Below are 18,515 nucleotides of genomic sequence, written 5' to 3'. Positions count from 1 at the left end.
CCCTATGTCTTTCTGCATGTGGCCCTCAGTGAAAAAGTCTGGACACCCTTGTGTAGTGTGTGAATTCAGCCTAATCCTTTCTGCAGCAGACCATGAAGTATCAAAATATTTAAAATTAATCAGAATAACAGTTCAAAACTTAAAGTATTTGTAAAGTTGTGTATTTAACTGCTTTAATTCCAGCCTTTTATCCTTACATTATAGTTGCCAATGCTAATATTAGAGTGGTCATCTGTCATTGAACATGTTTCTTACTGCACGTATCAAACACTAACATTACTCCTGTTGTGTGGTGTGTATTTGGGCCCCAAAGCTTTTCCAACTCTGTGTTTATCATCCGTTTCCACTTCTCTTCATGCAACTCTAAGTTACTGTTTATCAGGGTGTATTTTCTTGCCTGCCTGTGAGGGAGCTTTTACCTCTGTTTAGAAAGCACCTTTCAAAATTAGAGTTATATTCCAATGTTTTGACCCTAGATAAAGGTGAGTAGTTTTAATGTGATTCTTAAAACAGTTAAAATTATTTTTCAGTTAATATAAAACTACACAAACATGAATCCATGTGATCTTTGATGCTTGTTACTTACTGCTGTTTTGAACTATCCGACTGCACTTTATTCCTGAACAGTATTTGCGTAACCTCAGATGATATTGGCTTCATTAAGTTTAGACAAACAATACTCAGACAGGATTCAAAGTCCAGGGGCAGACCCATAGTAAGTAACAAAAAGTACATTTTACGGAGGCAGAGATTAAACTGCATTCTAGGAAATCTGTCTCAACTTTTTATTCAGATCATTTGTTTTGTGAATTTCAGTGAATCCTCCGCCGTGGTTGGCTCACTGGTTGCAGCGGTCGGTGTAGCAGCAGTTCCAGCCTGCATGTGAGCAGTTATGCAGCTCAGTACAGCCCTTTTCTCCATTATCTGCAAAAAAGAAAACATGTCATCAGCCTTAGTCCCACACTACTGCCCCCTTACAGTGATCATGCAGTGATCTACAAATCCAGACGCAAATATTTCATGTGAGGCGGTCATAAATTTTAGGTGTCATCTGGTTGAGATAACGCTCCTTGTACCTGACCATTAAAGACATTTATGGACACAGTAAAAGGCACACTTGAAGAGCACACTTAACAAACACACATAAAGAACACAGCAGTTCTGTAGTGTTCCTCATCTGTATCTTAGGCTGCAGGGACAGTTTCATCCTGAAGTCTGAGTAAACATGCAGAGGACTCACCTCTTGTGTAGCAGGCCTGTTCCACATCACTGGAGCACTGCAGCAGCATGTTGTTGACCCACACGAAGTCCTGGCCATAGCACTCAATGTTAAACTTTTTAGCTGTAACACAAACACATCACACCCAAGTGAGAATGCTAATTTATTGCAGAGTAAAGTTCGAAGAAACCCCATCAAAGTATTATTGAGATTTCACATTCACAAATGAGGGATAATAATGGTACCCAAAAACCTTGACCTTTGACCAACAGCTCACGAAATGTAAACACTGTAATTCTTGGCTTAGAATGGATGTTTGAGCAAATTTGGAAGGGAATCCCCAAAGTAGGGGGTGTCCAAACATTTTCCACTGAGGGCCACATTCAAAAATATATAAGGGCCACTTTCATTCTTACCTTGAGAATATTAAGGTCGGGACAACCAATCAATTGTTTAAGATTTGTTAAGTGACTGAGTTTGCTCAAATTGCTAGCTAATGCCTTACAAGGCCAACAGCAAATCATTTTACGGGTTTTGAGGAGGTCCTGGTCAGCCCTGGCTATATTTGCTGCTGTTATAAATAAGGGAATTATAAATCACGATATCATTATTTAGATAACTTATAACTTAACTGTTTGTCGTTTACAGTGTTGTCTCAATTTAGTGACAAAATGAACTCAATAAGTTCGTCTTATCAGTGTTTGTTTACAGAATTAGCAAGGTAGCACCACCTTGTGCTGAAACTAAGAAGTACAATACAGTCATGCAATTTTATTTATTTTTTTCTTAGAATGTGCTGTGGGCCAATAAAAATGGACTAAGAATGGAAAATGGGCTGCATTTGGCCCCCAGGCCATAGTTTGGACATCCAGCGTAACCTTGCAAACCAGATGGGTGGGCCTGCTTTAGCATGAGTTTGCGATACTTACAGGCAGAGTTTAGATAAATCTACCTATGACCAATTCTCACATGAAGTGGAACTGTATTCAACACAGAATAATGCCATGCAGAAAGACATGAGCCATTAGGGCTGACAGCGAGGGCCCCATGTCACTTTCCTGTGGGTGTTCATGCTCAGGACGTCCTGGCTAATCAGCAGCAGTGTGGGAAGAACCATGGATGAGGGGAGGACTGGACTGAACTATCCACAGTGGACACTTTTGTCTTTCTTCAGGACTACTGCAAAGATACCATGATGGTTGGATTTTTCTGTTTCAGAGTTTACAGTTGAGATCATCAGTTTATGGAGACTAATATGGGATAAGTGGCCGTGAGACTCTTTTGTTTTAAATGCATTGTTTTAAGGTGGTGTCCTTAACAATGGCTTAGTTACTTGGATGATTTGTTGGTGTTTTCAGTAGAGGATGGTATTTGGGTGTTGTTAGCTGCTACGTTATAGTAGCAGCCAATATGCTAATGTAGGTGTATGTAACATAATGTAATGTAGTGCTAATATAAGGCTAAGAGCTGCTGTTGTTTAAGTGTTAAACACAGGCTTATATTGGGCAACTGACTGCATGTGTGTCATGTAATGTCTTTCCACTGTCATTTCCAGGTCTGGTCACGTTTAATATGTATAAAAAAGCAAGCTGTAACAACAGAGTACCAATTACTAAGCTTCACTGTCAAGCTCTTTTTCTACTGTCTCGGTGTTGGGTCAGGTTTGGAAGTAAAAACATGTCCCCAGTCCTGCTAAGTGCAGACGTGATAGTGTTTCTGTTGCGTTCGATTGCTGTTAAATGCAGGTTATTGGTCTCTCATGGCTATCTATATAGCTAATGTCCTGTCGTTCTGAATGGCTGGAATTCTTGATAACTGTTGGCACTGTTGGAAAATGGCACTGCCATTTACATTTACATAAACAGTTTGATTTTTAAGTATATGTTTATATAAGAAATCCAGGTTTTTGTGTTTATTTCAACCTTTAGTGTATGTTTTCAATGATAGCATTACATAAACCAACAACTTTACTCTGACAGAGATTAAGTTCTTTTCAACACAGTTTCTCATACTTGTACTTCAGTAAAACTCTTCAGTAAGCAGTCTGTCTCATACTTGAGTAAAACTCTTCAGTAGTGGTCTATCCATGGTGTTGTGTGAGTTTTGGGATTGTACCTGAGCAGAGAGGCAGCAGCAGCAGCAACAGCAGGTAGGCCTTCATGTTTCTGGTTTGCCGTGTTTCGTTTCAACTATCAGCAAAAAATGAGAGCAGGCAAAACTTATCTGACTTTATACTCTGAACACACACACTCTCTCTCTCTCTCTCTCTCTCTCTCACACACACACACACACACACATACTATCATACACACTGATATCTTATCTGGAAACAAACTGAACTGACCTCAAGTCCTGAATGATGACCGTATGTCTGTTTTTGTTCCTGTTTTTCATCACAGCTTGTCTTTAGCTAATTTCTGCTGAGTCATGACTTGACATTAGCCTGGAAAGCACTGGCACTTCTGCCGAGTCATGATTGCACATGGGGACATAAGGTTGTTCAGTGTTTATTTTGAGCCAAAAGGATTTCATAACCTCATGTTGGTTACATACATTTAAAGTTCCTATGCATGGGCATTCCTATCAGTGCAGGGTGTTTTAACAGATTTTAAATCTTGGCTCTCCATGATTATAAAAACAAGACAATAAATGTTGAAGTCTGAGAGACAAAAATAACTTAAGAGTTTAACTATATCTAAATAATTTAATCTTTTAAACTCTTTTAAAAGAAAACAAACAGTGAATCCAGGAATAGTTAAATAAAATAATTTATAAATTAGGAAAGGTCAAGGTAATGTCTCAAAGGTTAAACTGAATTCCATTTTGGTCACAAAAATGGAAAAACAAATAACATTTTAAAGAAGGGGGTCCAATTTTTGTTTTTCAATTCCAATATTTTGTTTTCTTCATTTAATGAAATATTTGAGGAAAAGGAAATCATGTGACCTTTGGGAAAGTTAACAATTTTGAAACTAAAGCTGCAAGCAGCAATAACGGGCCCTCGCAACCTGTTGCATGTCGAGGTGTTACATGAAAGTGGATACATAGCAACCGTCGCATGCCAGCGACAAGGCGCACTGCACCCATGGGTTATGTGAGCTTTGCAACACTCACACTGTCACAGAAACAGAGGGTGATACCCGTCATTAATTTCCAGAGGTTGCCATTATTTAGGCAGTAAAACTAATGAGGAGGCATGCGCCCTGAAAATTTCTAATGCAGCTCCAGATTATGAACAAATCACTGTACTGTCATTTTCACAGCTCCCCTTTCTGCTCTGCTGGGCTCAGCCACTGTTTCCCTCTCTCTCTCTCCTGCATGCTCGCAGCCTCATTCCCTCTGACCAAGTGGCTAAATACATTAACTGAATGTTCCAATCATTAGTGATGAAGACCGACCAGAGGAGCACATAGAGAGCTCAAGATGTGTACAAGTTTGTTACATCATTTTCGTCAATACTTTTATATCTATTTATATCTCCTCTCAAGATGTGAAAATGGTCTTCAGCAGCAAAGATTATCACTCATGGAGATGTGCAACTCAAGATGTGAAAATGGTCTCCAGCAGCAAAGACTGTGGATCGTAGAGATGTTCTACTCCAGATGTGAAGTCTCAGAGAAAGTGCAGCTAGCTCTAGCCTGTGTGTTAGCTCAGTTGGACAGGTAACTTCCCTGGAATCATGAGGTTATTGGTTCAAATCTTCAGTGGATTTTTGAAGCTGCTGGTGTAAATCGCTGACTCAGGAGTATAGAGGACTGCCATAAGGTTGTGGGTTTGATTCTTGGTGCATTTTTAAGTCCAGTTTCCAAAAGCAGAGAACAGATCCTCTGAGAACCATGAACAGGTGTGTGTCTCAGTGGATTAGTGGAAAAGCCAATTGACTATACATCAGGAGGTTATAGGTTCAAATCTTACCATGGGTTTATCTACTTTAAAATTCTGAGTCCAAATATAGACTTCGGGAGACCTGGACAGGAGTTAGCTTTTCAAACCTAACCAATGTCTTTAAGTTTTCAAGATTTGAGTCCAAATAAAGAAGGAAAAGCCCCTCTGAGGCTTTGCTGCAGGTCTGGCTCTGTAGCCTAAAGAGATAGTGGACTGACTCAGAGTCTGGAGGTTCCAGGTTCAACCCCCATCCTGGTCTCTGTGAATTTTAAAGCCACAAAACATGAGGAGAAATGCTCCAGGAGAAGAGATGGTAGTGTGAAAGGTATGGCGGCGGTGGCACAGAGGACTGGACTAGACCAGTTCTGCTGGGGTTCAAACCCCACTGTGGCCAGTACCTGGATCAAGGCATGATGGGGAAGGGGAACGCGCCACGGTGCCCCCCTGGGGAGCCGTCAGAGATGTAAGTAGGGGGTTATGCAACAAAAACGCAGACACAGCTGGAGTTTTACAGGATAGAGTCTTTATTTGCATGCATGGATGATCACTGAGTCCCTCACGGGGACTTCATCTCCTTTGCTGTAGAAACAGGAAATGCTTACTACGCTCTCCTCCAGGGTCAGAGTACCAAAGTATCATTTATTTTGAAAAGGCATTTGAACGTACGGAAATCAAGAAAATGGACAACTTCACTCGTTCTTCAATTCTGGAAACAAATCATCATGCTTCATTCATCTCTGTGGACTTAAAATCAAAATTTTAGGCCTGGTTTAGACAATCTTTGACTAAATTCCAGATCCAGTTTAAGTCTTGTCACAGACAGTTATTAGTCTAAATGAGTAAAACTCAACGTGTGGCTTCATTAGGATGGTTTGTGGCCCTTTTATGCCTTCACTTCAAACATTTTTCCCCAGAAAACCTTAAAAAACTTTCACCTCAGGAATTATCAGTTTTTTCCCACTCTTATACAGGAGGATTGTCAACCTTTATTTTTTCTCTTAGTTTTTTTCATTACCCTAATTTCTAATTCTTCTCCCTTTTTTCCTTTTGTTGACACTTTTAATCCATTTTGCTGCTTTTAGCCCATTTGTGCCACTTCTTCTTGCCAGTTTTGTAGTTTTTGCCACTTTCATCCTGCTTTTTGCTATTTGTAATTCTTTCCCTTTTTGGCAATTTTTTGGCCATTTTTCACCCAATTTGAGCTGCTTTTAGCCATTAGATGACACTTTCTACGTTTTTGTCACTCTTTGCAGCATTTTGCCCATTTCGTCACATTTCACCAATAATTTACCACATTTTTGCCACTTTTTGACAATTCAACTCAATTTTCATTTTGCATTTTTGTCGCTTTTCATTATTTTACCACATTTTTACCACTTTCTGACCATTTTTATCATCCTTAACTCCTTTTTTATGTCGCTTCTCACCCATTGTTGCTACTGTTCACATAGTTTTTCCCATTAAATTTTTCCCATTTTAGTCACTTTTCATTCATTTTTGCATCTTTTTGCCAATTTTAGTCACTTTTTTCACTTTTTTTAACACATTTTTGCAGGTTTTTGACCAACTTACTCACTTTTATCTATTTTTTAGTACATTTTTGCCACTTTCTGACCATTTTTATCATTTGTAACTACTTTTTGATGTTGCTTCTCAAACATTTTTTGCAATTTAAATTCCAATTTTACACCTTCTCACCAATATTTTTGCTGCTTTTGACCTTCTTAGTCACCTCTCACTATTTTTTTTACCACATTTTTGCCACTTTTTGACCATTTCAGTCACTTTTCATTAATTTTTACTACATTTTTGCCACTTTCTGACCATTTTTATCATTTGTAACTCCTTTTTCATTGTCACTTCTCACCCATTTTTGCCACTTTACACCAGTTTTTTGCCATTTTATTCGAATTTTGCACCTTTTCACCATTTTTGCTGCTTTTGGTCATTTTAATAACTATTCATTCTTTTTTTTTTAAGATTTATTTTTGGGCCTTTTAATACCTCTATTTGATAGAGGACGGACAGTGGATAGACTCGGAAACAGGGAAGAAAGTGGGGAGAGACATGCGGAAAAAGGGCCACAGGCCCTTGGGCAGCGCCTTAAACCACTCGACCATCTGCACTCCCAATATTTTTTCCTTTTTACCATATTCCTGCATATTTTTGCCCATTTTAGTCACCATTCACTATTTTTTAACCACATTTTTTCAGCTTTTTGCCATTTAAGTCACTTTTCACTATTTAATACCACATTTTTTCACCTTTTTGACCATTTTAGTCACTTTCATTAATTTTCACCACATTTTTGCTGCCTTTTGCCCGTTTAAGTCACTTGTTACTATTTTTTTACCAGATTTTTGCAGCTTCTGACTATTTTTATCATCCATAACTCCTTTTTTATATCAATTTTCCCTGATTTTTGCTACTTGTCACCTAGTTTTTGCCATTTAATGCCTATTTTTCACCTTTTCACCAATTCTGTTTCCGCTTTTTGGCCATTTTAGTCACTTTTCACTAAGGCTGTTGGAATGAAATTCGGGGCTTGAATATAATTCGAATATTAGAGACTTCCTGAGATTCGAATGCTTAAATCACTATTCGACTGTGTTTTTTATATATATATTTAGATGTTTTTAATCGTTCTCAAGTCTCTCCCCTCGAATGTGACTGTAGATAAATACTGACAGCCTTAATTTTCACTATATTTAGCACATTTTTTGCTGCTTTCTGACATCTTTGTTATCTCTAACTCCTTTTTTGACACTTTTCACCCAATTTTTGCGATTTTATACCAATTTTGAACCTTTGAATCATTTTTTTTTCGCTTTTTGACCATTTATATGGAGGACTGAGAGTGCCAAAATGAAATATATAATTCATTAATTAATTAAATTTGCCATTAATTAATTAAATGTGCCATTAATTAATCAAATGTGTCATAAATTAATTAAATGTGCAATGAATTAATTAAATGTGTAATGAATTAATTAAATGTGCCATTAATTAATTAAATGTGCAATTAACTAATTAAATGTGTAATGAATTAATTAAATGTGCCATGAATTAATTAAATGTGTCATAAATTAATTAAATGTGTAATTTATAAATTAATTAAATGTGTCATGAATTAATTAAATGTGTAATTTATGAATTAATTAAATGTATCATGAATTAATTAAATGTGTAATTTATGAATTAATTAAATGTGTAATTTATGAATTAATTAAATGTGTCATGAAATAATTAAATGTGTAATTTATGAATCAATTAAATGTGTCATGAATTAATTAAATGTGAATTACACATTTAATTAATTCATGACACATTTAATCAATTCATGGTTCCTGCTCCAGCAGTGCATCATGAATTTATTTTATCTGTCATCCTCTCCCATCAAACTCAGTGGGCGGGACTAACGTTGACCAGTCACAAACCATTGGTTTGGTCTGCAGGATTGCCACATGGGGGCACTTCCCACCAAACAAACTAACACACAAACATGGCCCCTATCAGAAAAGTGTTCAGAAAATTAAATTCATGATACACTGCTGGAGCACATAGTGCATCATGAATTAATTTTATCTGTCATCCTCTCCCATCAAACTCAGTGGGCGGGACTAATGCTGAACAGTCACAAACCATGGGTTTGGTCTGCAGGGCTGCCAGACGAGGGCGTTTCCCACCAAACAAACTAACACACAAACATGGCACCTATCACTGAGGACCTGCATGAGCTCTCCCATGAGTTAATAACAGATATTTTAGTCCTGTCAGAACACGCTGACGCTGGAATTTCGGACCCTGAGCATGTGGCTAGCAAAGCAGAGGGATTTATTGAAGTTCTTGGAGTTATTTCCGCTCTGTCTGACCAAGATATTGACCGAAGAGTGTTCACAAAGTGTTGATTAACTGGTTTATTTGTCAGCGCAGTAGTAGATGTTGTATTGTTTCGTACACATACATGTTTTGCCAAGTTTTCCAGGCACTTCAGGTGTCGTCTTTGCTTTGTACATAAACTACGCCTCTGTCATCAACTGGTCCACTATCTCAGTGCTAGGATAGATCTCTGTCACTTGGGAGACCGGGGTTCAAATCCCCCTAGAGTCATAATTATTGATGTCTCTATGGTTTCTTTTATTTGTTTTTAATGATTTTTATGGAATAAAAAACGATATGAACCCCTCTCTGTGTCCTTACTGGGCTCTGTTAACCTCCCCTGTCCCCCCCTTGGCCTGCATTCACACTGTCCAACGTATCCAAGCCAGACTACTGATACATCACATGTCATCACAGAATATATTACCTAATATTACCTAACAGCCTAATAATACACTAAATATTGTTGATTTTTATGATAGATGATCTGGCATCAGGGTTATTTTACCTGATCTAGGATCTGTGCACTACGTTAACAGAGCCCAGTAAAGACACAGAGAGGGGTTCATATACTTTTTTATTCCATAAAATCATTAAAAAAATTAAAAACTATATGAACCATAGAGACATCAATAATTATTACACGGAGGGATTTGAACCCTGGTCTCCCAAGTGACAGAGATCTATCCTAGCACTGAGCTAGTGGACCATTTGATGACACAGGCGTAGTTTACGTACAAAGCAAAGACGAAACCTGAAGTGCCTGGAAAACTTGACAAAACATGTATGTGTACGAAACAATACAACATCTACTACTGCGCTGACAAATAAACCAGTTAACCAACACTTTGCGAACACTCTTCGGTCAATATCTTGGTCAGGCAGAGCAGAAATAACTCCAAGAACTTCAATAAATCCCTCTGCTTTGCTAGCCACATGCTCAGGGTCTGAAATTCCAGTGTCAACATTCTCTGACAGGACTAAAATATCTGTTATTAACTCATGGGAGAGCTCATGCAGGTCCTCAGTGATAGGTGCCATGTTTGTGTGTTAGTTTGTTTGGTGGGAAACTCCCCCATGTGGCAATCCTGCAGACCAAACCCATGGTTTGTGACTTCATCTGTCCACACAAACATTTGAGTGTCAGCCATGTTTGTCTGCTGACACTGTCAGCACCTGGAAACCCAATTTGTACTGCACATGTGCAAACACGTGTCTGCATCCGCTCGGCGGCCTATCGAAGCATTTTACGGCAGTTACTGATCGGGCAGTGATGTTGCTGCCTGATCAATCTACTAATTTTATAGAACTATTACTGTTTTTATGAAGAGTTTTCATTGCTGAAGAAAAGTAGTCACCAAAGCCAAACTTGTTTAAAGACTTCCACCAGGAGGAAGGAAAGGTGAGCATGCATGTGTTTCATTGTCAGTCACACTGCCAACTATTGGCCTGGCATGCATACTACAGCAGTTTCAGGCACATTAGTGGATCTGAATGACATTTAAACACCAAACCTTAAAAAAAACAAAGAAAGGGGATTCTGTTCTCAGAGGATAGTTTTTGTGTAAAAATGGCTGTAGTGATAATTATGCTAAATGTGCTGCTATTTGACCACAAAAATAAAAATGGCAGACTTTCTATTTTTTTATGGCATGGGTCCGAAAGGCTTTTTCTTTGTAGAACTTAAAATGTTGTATAAACTCAAGAAATTTTCAAAATTCTCGGATAATCCTGCTGCAGGGGCTGAATTTTCAAATTACTGTAGGGGGCGTTACTGAGCCAAAAAGCCATGCCCACCGACAGTCATCCTATCACCTCACCTCGTTTTGCTACTGGGTGTTTTTCTGCTAAGTTTAATGGCTTTACATGTTTTGTAAGCACTAGATAATTCACATCCTGTTACATGGCGAATGAAAATTTGTCACCGCCACACCATTTTAGGTAAGGACTCTTAACCTTCAAATTTGAGTAATACCAACCTTGAGGGATGTCTCTGGGCTAATTTCAGCAGGATTTGGCCAATCTTGTAATAAATGGAAATTTTTTTGTGAGCACCAGCCACTTTTAGCACATGATGGAGCATTTCAATTTAAGGGGTCGCCATGGCCACGCCTTTCAACTAATGAGAAAATCCCAAATAACTTGACCTAAGACATCTCTTCTTGCTCTACACCAAAGGATGAACGCCCTCGGACTAGTTTGTTCAAGTACGACCCCTAAAATATGCCTCGTTTGACCCAAAAAATTCAAAATGGCCGACTTCCTGTTTGACTTACGATATGGGTCCAAAACAAGGGTGTACAGTGCAATATATATGTCTCAAATGCTACGAGAAAATTGGTCTATGCTAAGGGGTTTTTACTCCTCATCGCACGGGTGCTATGACAAGGTGAGAGAGGCATGTGCATGCCAGATGTGCAGATAACACTTAAGGTTTGACTTGTTGCCCCAAAAACTTCACTCCACTTTGATTTGAGATTTTAATTTCATGCCCAGTCCATTTATTTCTTATTTTTGGTAAATTTCAGACTCAAGCGGAATGTTTTTTGCTGTCGTCATGTGCAATTCTGTGCGTCTGGAGCGCTAGTGGCCACGCTCCACAATGCTGAGAGAGGGACCAGCTGCTGCTCTTACAGACGGGGCAGGCCCAGGGCAGATGAGGTACAGGTGTCATTATGTTGAAGAGGAGCGCTGCTATAATCCCAAGTTTTATTTTAAGGCACATAGGCTAGACCATGTTAAAAACGTGTACTACGTTAGCCTCGTCCTCTCCAATTACGCACAGACGAACCCAGAACCCAGTGTGACACAACAATATGGACCAAACACTAACAGTGTTTAATGAATTTCTACTAATGTTAGGAATATTTTCCTATACTCTGAGTATCAGTAAATATATAAGGGGTGTCCAAACTATGGCCTGTGGGCCAACTGTGGCCCTTGGTCCTTTTGAATTGGCCTGCAAGAAATCCATTAATAAAGACCCACATAGGAACATAAAACTTTACTATATTTCTTAGTTTGACTAGGAATGCACAATATTGGGGTTTATACATTATGGGGATATTTACAAATTAAATTTAGCTGATATCACTACCTAGTGATGCACGATAACTTTTTTGGAACCGATACCGATAACCCATAATTTCCTACTCCTGATGGCCGATAACTGATAATAACCAATACATTTTTTTCAATTGTTGATTTAACAAAATAAGTTTATTTGATGTGTTTATGCACATCTGGGGGTAAGAAGGGGTTACTATGTAGTGGGCAAAGATATTTATAACTAATTTTAACTAATATCACTCGGGTTTTTCAAAAAACAAAGAACTATTCTGACTGTATAGCTGTTATTATAGTTAACTTTTGTTTAGTTAAACATTTGTGTACCAAGTACAGCATACACAAACAACTGACATAGGTTCTCCTCCATAAAACCAAATGATAACAGGCTGTTATGCTTAACAAATTGAGATATTTGGGGGTCTGGGATTTTTTTTTTTTTTTTTGCTTAAGCCAGAATTAAAGCGAGTTGATGTTTTACATAAAGATTAAAAATATGCACTGACGGTAAGCTCGAGACCGAGGTAACCAGTCTGAAAGAAAAATGCCTTGACATTGAAAGAAGGATGAGACGTTCTAATATTCAGATTCTGAATGTGCCGGAGACCCCCGGTTCGAGCACTCCATCTGCTGTTTTCAGTTTGCTGAGAAAAGTGCTGAACATGGACAAAAACATTCTGATTGACAGATCTCACCGGGGCCTCCAGGCAAGGAGATCAGATAAGCCTCGCGCCATTGTGGCGAAGTTACATTATTATCAGGACTGTGTGGAAGTTCTCTGCCGCGCTTGAGAATCTGGACCACTTCAAATCAACGGGGTTCCCATCTACATATTCCCGGATTACCCCCCGAGCATGGTACAAGCCAGATCAGCATTCACGGAGGTCAAACGACTGCTACGAGGACAGGCAAACGTCCGCTATGGCCTCATTCATCTGGTGAGACTACGAGTCACACACAACGGGACTGAGAAGCAGTTTATAAACCTGGAAGAAGCCCTGACATATGTGAAGGCCAAAATTCTACCAGAGACACCATAAAATTGAACGGATCACAAGTAAGAGTGAGCTGTTTATCATGTAAATTATGTTGATGCTATTATTACTCCCGATGAGTAATAAATACACACAGTGACTGTCATTGCAAGGACTCAAGATGAAGATGCTGATATATTTCTAGCTGGCATAAATTCATAGTTAATAATCCAAAATAATGCCAGAAGAATATTTGAAGGGAAAAACACAAGTCAAAGAACACCTTATAGTTTTGAATATATATTCTTTACTTTTTAGTCAACTGTATTACTTATGTTTCTAATGCTTTAACTCTTTTATCACATTTATAAATACTTAGATATATTATTTGGCTAGTCACTAAGTGACTCCCAATTTTTCATTACACAGAGCTATGATGGGATATTTTTCTTCATACCTTTCTTCATATGTTCTCAGTTCATAGCTCAAATCTAAGTTCTTTATTACACAGCTCTTATAGTTATTACTACTACAACTCTCCTAATAGAGTTTTTTATTTTAATACCTGCAAAAGGAAATATGCCTGTAAGCAGAAAGGTTCGTATATAGATGTATCAGTATTTTGTTCAGTGTGCCTTATATTAAGCTATTCTTTGGATTCAGTAGAGCTTACCCAGTAAGGTTAGTTTATTCCCCCTATAAACACTTAAATGTGTGGATACCACTGCAAAGGGTTTTGAACACACCTCGTTCTAATAGGTGTAAGGGTATGGGAAACAAATATACCTAACTCCTTATTGTTTTTTCCAATTTATTTTTCCCTTTTCTTTTTTTTCTTTTCTCCCTCCATGGGTATCTTATCAGCTCCGTCAAAACTTCAGTTCATCCTGCAACAGAATGGCAATGATACTTTCTGTTATCACTTAAGATAATGACTACACTAAACTTTTCAAATGGACCAGTTGGTTGCAATGTAACCTTTGTTAGTTGGAATGTGAAATCCTTAAATCACCCTATTAAATGCAAAAAAGTATTATCTCACCTGGGAAAACTTAATGTAGGTATAGCCTTCCTCCAGGAAACACATTTGAGTACTTTCAATCATTCAAGACTCAGAGGGGGATGGATTGGTCAGTCATATCATTCAAATTTCCACCCTAAGTCCAGAGGGGCAGCCATCCTCATCAATAAAAACATCCCATTTGTTATGTCAAAGGTTGAAACGGACTCATCAGGTCGCTACATAGTTGTGGTAGGCAGACTATATAATACACCAGTCATCCTGGCTAATGTCTATGCCCCATACTGGCACGACAGCTCTTTTTTTTACAAACTTTTTTCCCAACTTCCAAACATGGATACACACCATCTCGTTTTAGGTGGAGATATGAACTGTGCTATGTCACCTGATGTAGATCTCAGCTCATCTAATGTTTCAATCAAATCCAAAACAGCTCTTACTATTCAATCATTCCTCAATACAAATGGAATAGCTGACGCTTGGCGCTTCTTGAACCCCAAATCTAAAAGTTACTCTTTTTTCTCACCTGTTCATGGAACATATTCTTGCATCGACTATTTTTTTTTAGACAACAGGCTCCTTTCTTGGATAACTAAATGTGAATATCAAGCTATTATCATATCAGACCATGCTCCTTTATTGATGACTTTATGAGTGCTGACCTCTCTTACCAACTATCGTCCTTGGCGTTTTAACTCTGTTACTTTCTGATGAAAACTTTGTTAATTTCATATCATCTGAAATAACTTCATTTCTCAAATATAATCAAACCCCAGAAATGCCTGAATCAACAGTCTGGGAGTCAATGAAGGCTTATCTCAGGGGACAAATTATCTCATATAGTGCAAAACTTAGAAAAAGTCACAATGCAAGACTCAAACAATTAACAAATGATATTTTAGATTTAGATAAAGTCCTCGCTTCTAACCCAACCAATGACTTATTTAAACAAAGATTAGTTCTCCAAACAGAATTTAATCTTCTGTCAAGAAAACATATTGAAAATCTCATTTCCAAAACACAGAGCAAACATTTTGAATTTGGTGAGAAAGCTGGAAAAATCCTTGCGCATCAGCTCCATCAGAAATCCTCAGACTGAATCATAGCGGAGATAAATGATGAATTTAGATCCAGACACACAGACCATTTAGAAATTTATTCATGTTTTCACAAATTTTACTCAAAATTATATACTACACAATCTCCTGAGAATGAGTCTTTGCTGCGTTCGTTTTTTGAAAAATTAAAGATCCCTACAATTGATAATGAGGTCGCCACCAATCTGGAAAGGCCATTTTCCACAGCAGAATTCATAAACGCGACAAACTATGCAAAACGGAAAATCTCCCGGTCCTGACGGATTTCCAAGTGAATTCTACAAGAAGTTTGCCACCCATCTTGCCCCTGTTTTGCTTTCTATATTTGAGGAATCTTTTAATACTTCCTCCCTCCCCCCGACAATGCGCCAGGTGGTTATTTCACTCATTCACAAAAAAGATAAAAGTCCCCTGGAGTGCAGTTTGTATCGCCCTTCTAAATTTGGACAGTAAAATTCAAGCGAAGATGTTAGCACATTGTTTAGAAACTATTCTTCCTTCCATCATATCCGATGATCAAACGGGGTTCATTAAACCATCACTCTTTTTTTAACATACGACGCCTAGTTAATATCCTCTATGACCCCACTCTACCCGACACCCCAGAGATATTAATATCCCTTGACGCCGAAAAGCATTCGATAGGGTGGAGAGGGATTATCTCTTCTATACCCTCAAACAATTTGGCTTCGGTTCAAAATTTGTCTCCTGGATAAAAGTCTTATACTCCTCTCCAACAGCAGCTGTCCGTACAAACAATAGCCTCTCTGCTTATTTTCCACTTCTGTGCGGCACTAGACTGGGATGTCCGCTGTCACCCCTATTATTTGCTATAGCAGTTGAGCCATTAGCTGTTGCATTACGTGGTGATGGTGGCATAAAGGGAATATGGTGAAATGGTTCAGAGAATGGGATATCTCTTTACGCTGATGATATTCTTTTATTTTTATTTGACCCATCAACTAGTCTGTCAATTTTACTAAATATATTGGGAGAGTTTGGCAAAGTATCAGGATTCAAAGTTAATTTACAAAAAAGTGAAATCATGCCAGTTAACACTGCTGCCAAAACACGTAATTTCGACCGTTTGTCCCTCAAAATAAATACACACAAATTTAAATATTTAGGAATCTGGATTACACATGAATTTAAAGACATTTTTAAAGCTAATTTCCCCATTAATATGACAGGATCTGGAACGCTGGAGTTTGCTGCCTTTGTCATTAGGAGGGAAATTTAATGCAATCAAAATGAATGCGCTGCCCAAATTTTTGTATGTTTTTCAGAGTATTCCTGTGTTTTTGTCAAAATCTTTTTTCACATCAATAGAAAAACTAATATCAGAGTTTATTTGGAATAAGAAAACACCTAGAATACGTAAGAATATGTTACAGCGCCATCGCCAATATGGTGGATTTTCCTTCCCTAACTTTCAATATTACTACTGGGCTGTTAACATACGGAACATACTTTACTGGAAAGAATCCCCAGATTTGAATACAATCCCTAAATGGATACAATTAGAAATTAAAGCTGCAAGCAGCGATGACGGGTCCTCACAACCCGTTGCATGTCGGGATGTGCTGCGACCACGGGTGTATGGCAACCCATTGAGTGCTAGCAACAGAGCGTGCTGCCACATGGGGGATGTGGGTTTGCCACACTTACAGTTTAACAGAAACAGAAAGTGATCCCCCTCATGAATTTCCAGAGCTTGCCATTACATTGGCAGTAAAACAAAATGAGCAGGAGGTATGAGGCCTGAAAGTTTGGAAAGCTGCTCCAAAAAAATGAACAAATCACTGGATTGTCAGCTCACAGCTCCTCTTTCTGCTCTGCTTGGCTCAGTTACTCTCTCTCTCTCTCTTTCTCTTTTGCATGCTTGCAGCCTCATTCCCTTTTCCTCTTGTTCACGCTCACTCCACAGGAGAAAAATGACTGAGTGGCTGAAAGCATTAGCTGTTCTTAGATTGTTGCAATCATCAGTGTGGAAGATAGAGAAGAAAATATGTGTGAAGATGTGTACAAGTTTGTTTCATTATTATCTTCAATGCTTTGATATCTCCTTTCAGATTTTTTCTTACGATGTATTTATGGATAAACAGACAGATACAAACAGTACTTGACTGCAAATCAAGCACCCTCAGTATTTTATATTTCATGCCTGCGACACAAGCCGAGACTCCTCAGATTCCAACAGTATCCTTCTTGTCACTCTATGATCAAAACTCAAGGAGTATACAGCAGACAACCAGACCAAGCAAAAATCCCATTTGATAATCAGAACAATAAATTTCATCCTAAGTTTAAAGTTTTTTTTTAAATTAAAGGTAGTTCTAGTCAAATAAATCCACCTGTAGCTGATACCCCAATGTCTTCCCATCACTTTGACCCTTCAGAGCCTCACAGCTACAAAAACATGGTCTTTTCTGCCATCTGGTGTGTCACTGAAGGTTTTGACCTTTATATTATACATTCCTGTAGCTGTAAAAAGAGGGCTTGGATTGACATGATGACACGATTGAAACGCAGGATTCAGAATTGTCTATGCATACATGGAACTATTGATCACAGTCTAAAAGATCTTGAATACAGACACTTTATAATAAACCTAATTCTTTTATATCCAGGCTGTTGCTCTCGCTAAATCATTCATTTTTGAAGATATTTTTCCAGTTCTTTTAGTTACCCCCACCTTTTTTTTCATGACTTTTAATGTTTTGCCACGGCGACAGATGTGTAAAATAAACAGATATAGATGCATAAAATACAGAGGTACAGATGCGTACATGTTTGTTTCATTATTTTATTCAGTGCTTTTATATCTTATCTCATTTTGGCAATTTACCTTATATTCATGGACAGATGGACAGAAGTATACTTTGTAATGTGTTGTTTGCTGTTTGGACCCTGTCCTTAAATATGGTGCAGTGTATCATCAAAAGATGGCAGCAAAGCCTTAATTTCGGTTCCATTAAGAGAGGACAGAGTTTTGAACATTTCAACATGGAAAATGACAGAAATAGACTTGCTTTTGTTTTACAATTTGGGTCCAAGAGATCCTGAGATGACAGATATGCTGAAGCATTTTCAAACACCTAGGTAGTATGAACTGCAGGGGCTGATTTTTTGAAATATTGTAGGGGGCACCACTGAGCCAAATAGCCAAACCCAACAACAATCATCCTATCTATCTGCTCATTTCCTAATTTGGTATTTTTCTGCCAAGTCTCATGGCTTCGTAAGTTTTGTAAGCCTAGGATAATTCTACTTCCTTTTCATGAGGAAGAAAAATTCTCCATGGCCACGCCCCTTTGAGTAATGAAAGATTTCTAATGAAATTTTCAACTTTGACATGTCTTCTTACAATATCC

General features: G+C 38.2%; 1 protein-coding gene across 1 annotated transcript; it reads right to left on the bottom strand.

The window, feature by feature from the left end:
* Window positions 1-771: 771 nt before the first annotated feature.
* wu:fj16a03 (uncharacterized protein LOC335475 homolog) lies at window positions 772-3,489 on the bottom strand. Its single transcript, XM_041789875.1, has 3 exons — window positions 3,335-3,489; window positions 1,241-1,342; window positions 772-924 (listed from the first exon to the last, which is right to left on the bottom strand). Exons 1-3 carry the CDS (start codon window positions 3,378-3,380, stop codon window positions 839-841), a joined length of 234 nt encoding a protein of 77 aa, XP_041645809.1. The 5' UTR covers window positions 3,381-3,489; the 3' UTR covers window positions 772-838.
* Window positions 3,490-18,515: the final 15,026 nt, after the last annotated feature.

This window comes from Cheilinus undulatus, linkage group 6 (genome assembly GCF_018320785.1).
Source record: "Cheilinus undulatus linkage group 6, ASM1832078v1, whole genome shotgun sequence".
Lineage (NCBI taxonomy): Eukaryota > Metazoa > Chordata > Actinopteri > Labriformes > Labridae > Cheilinus > Cheilinus undulatus.
The sequence above is the reverse complement of the archived record's forward strand: the minus strand, read 5'-3'. Positions and strand labels throughout refer to the sequence as shown.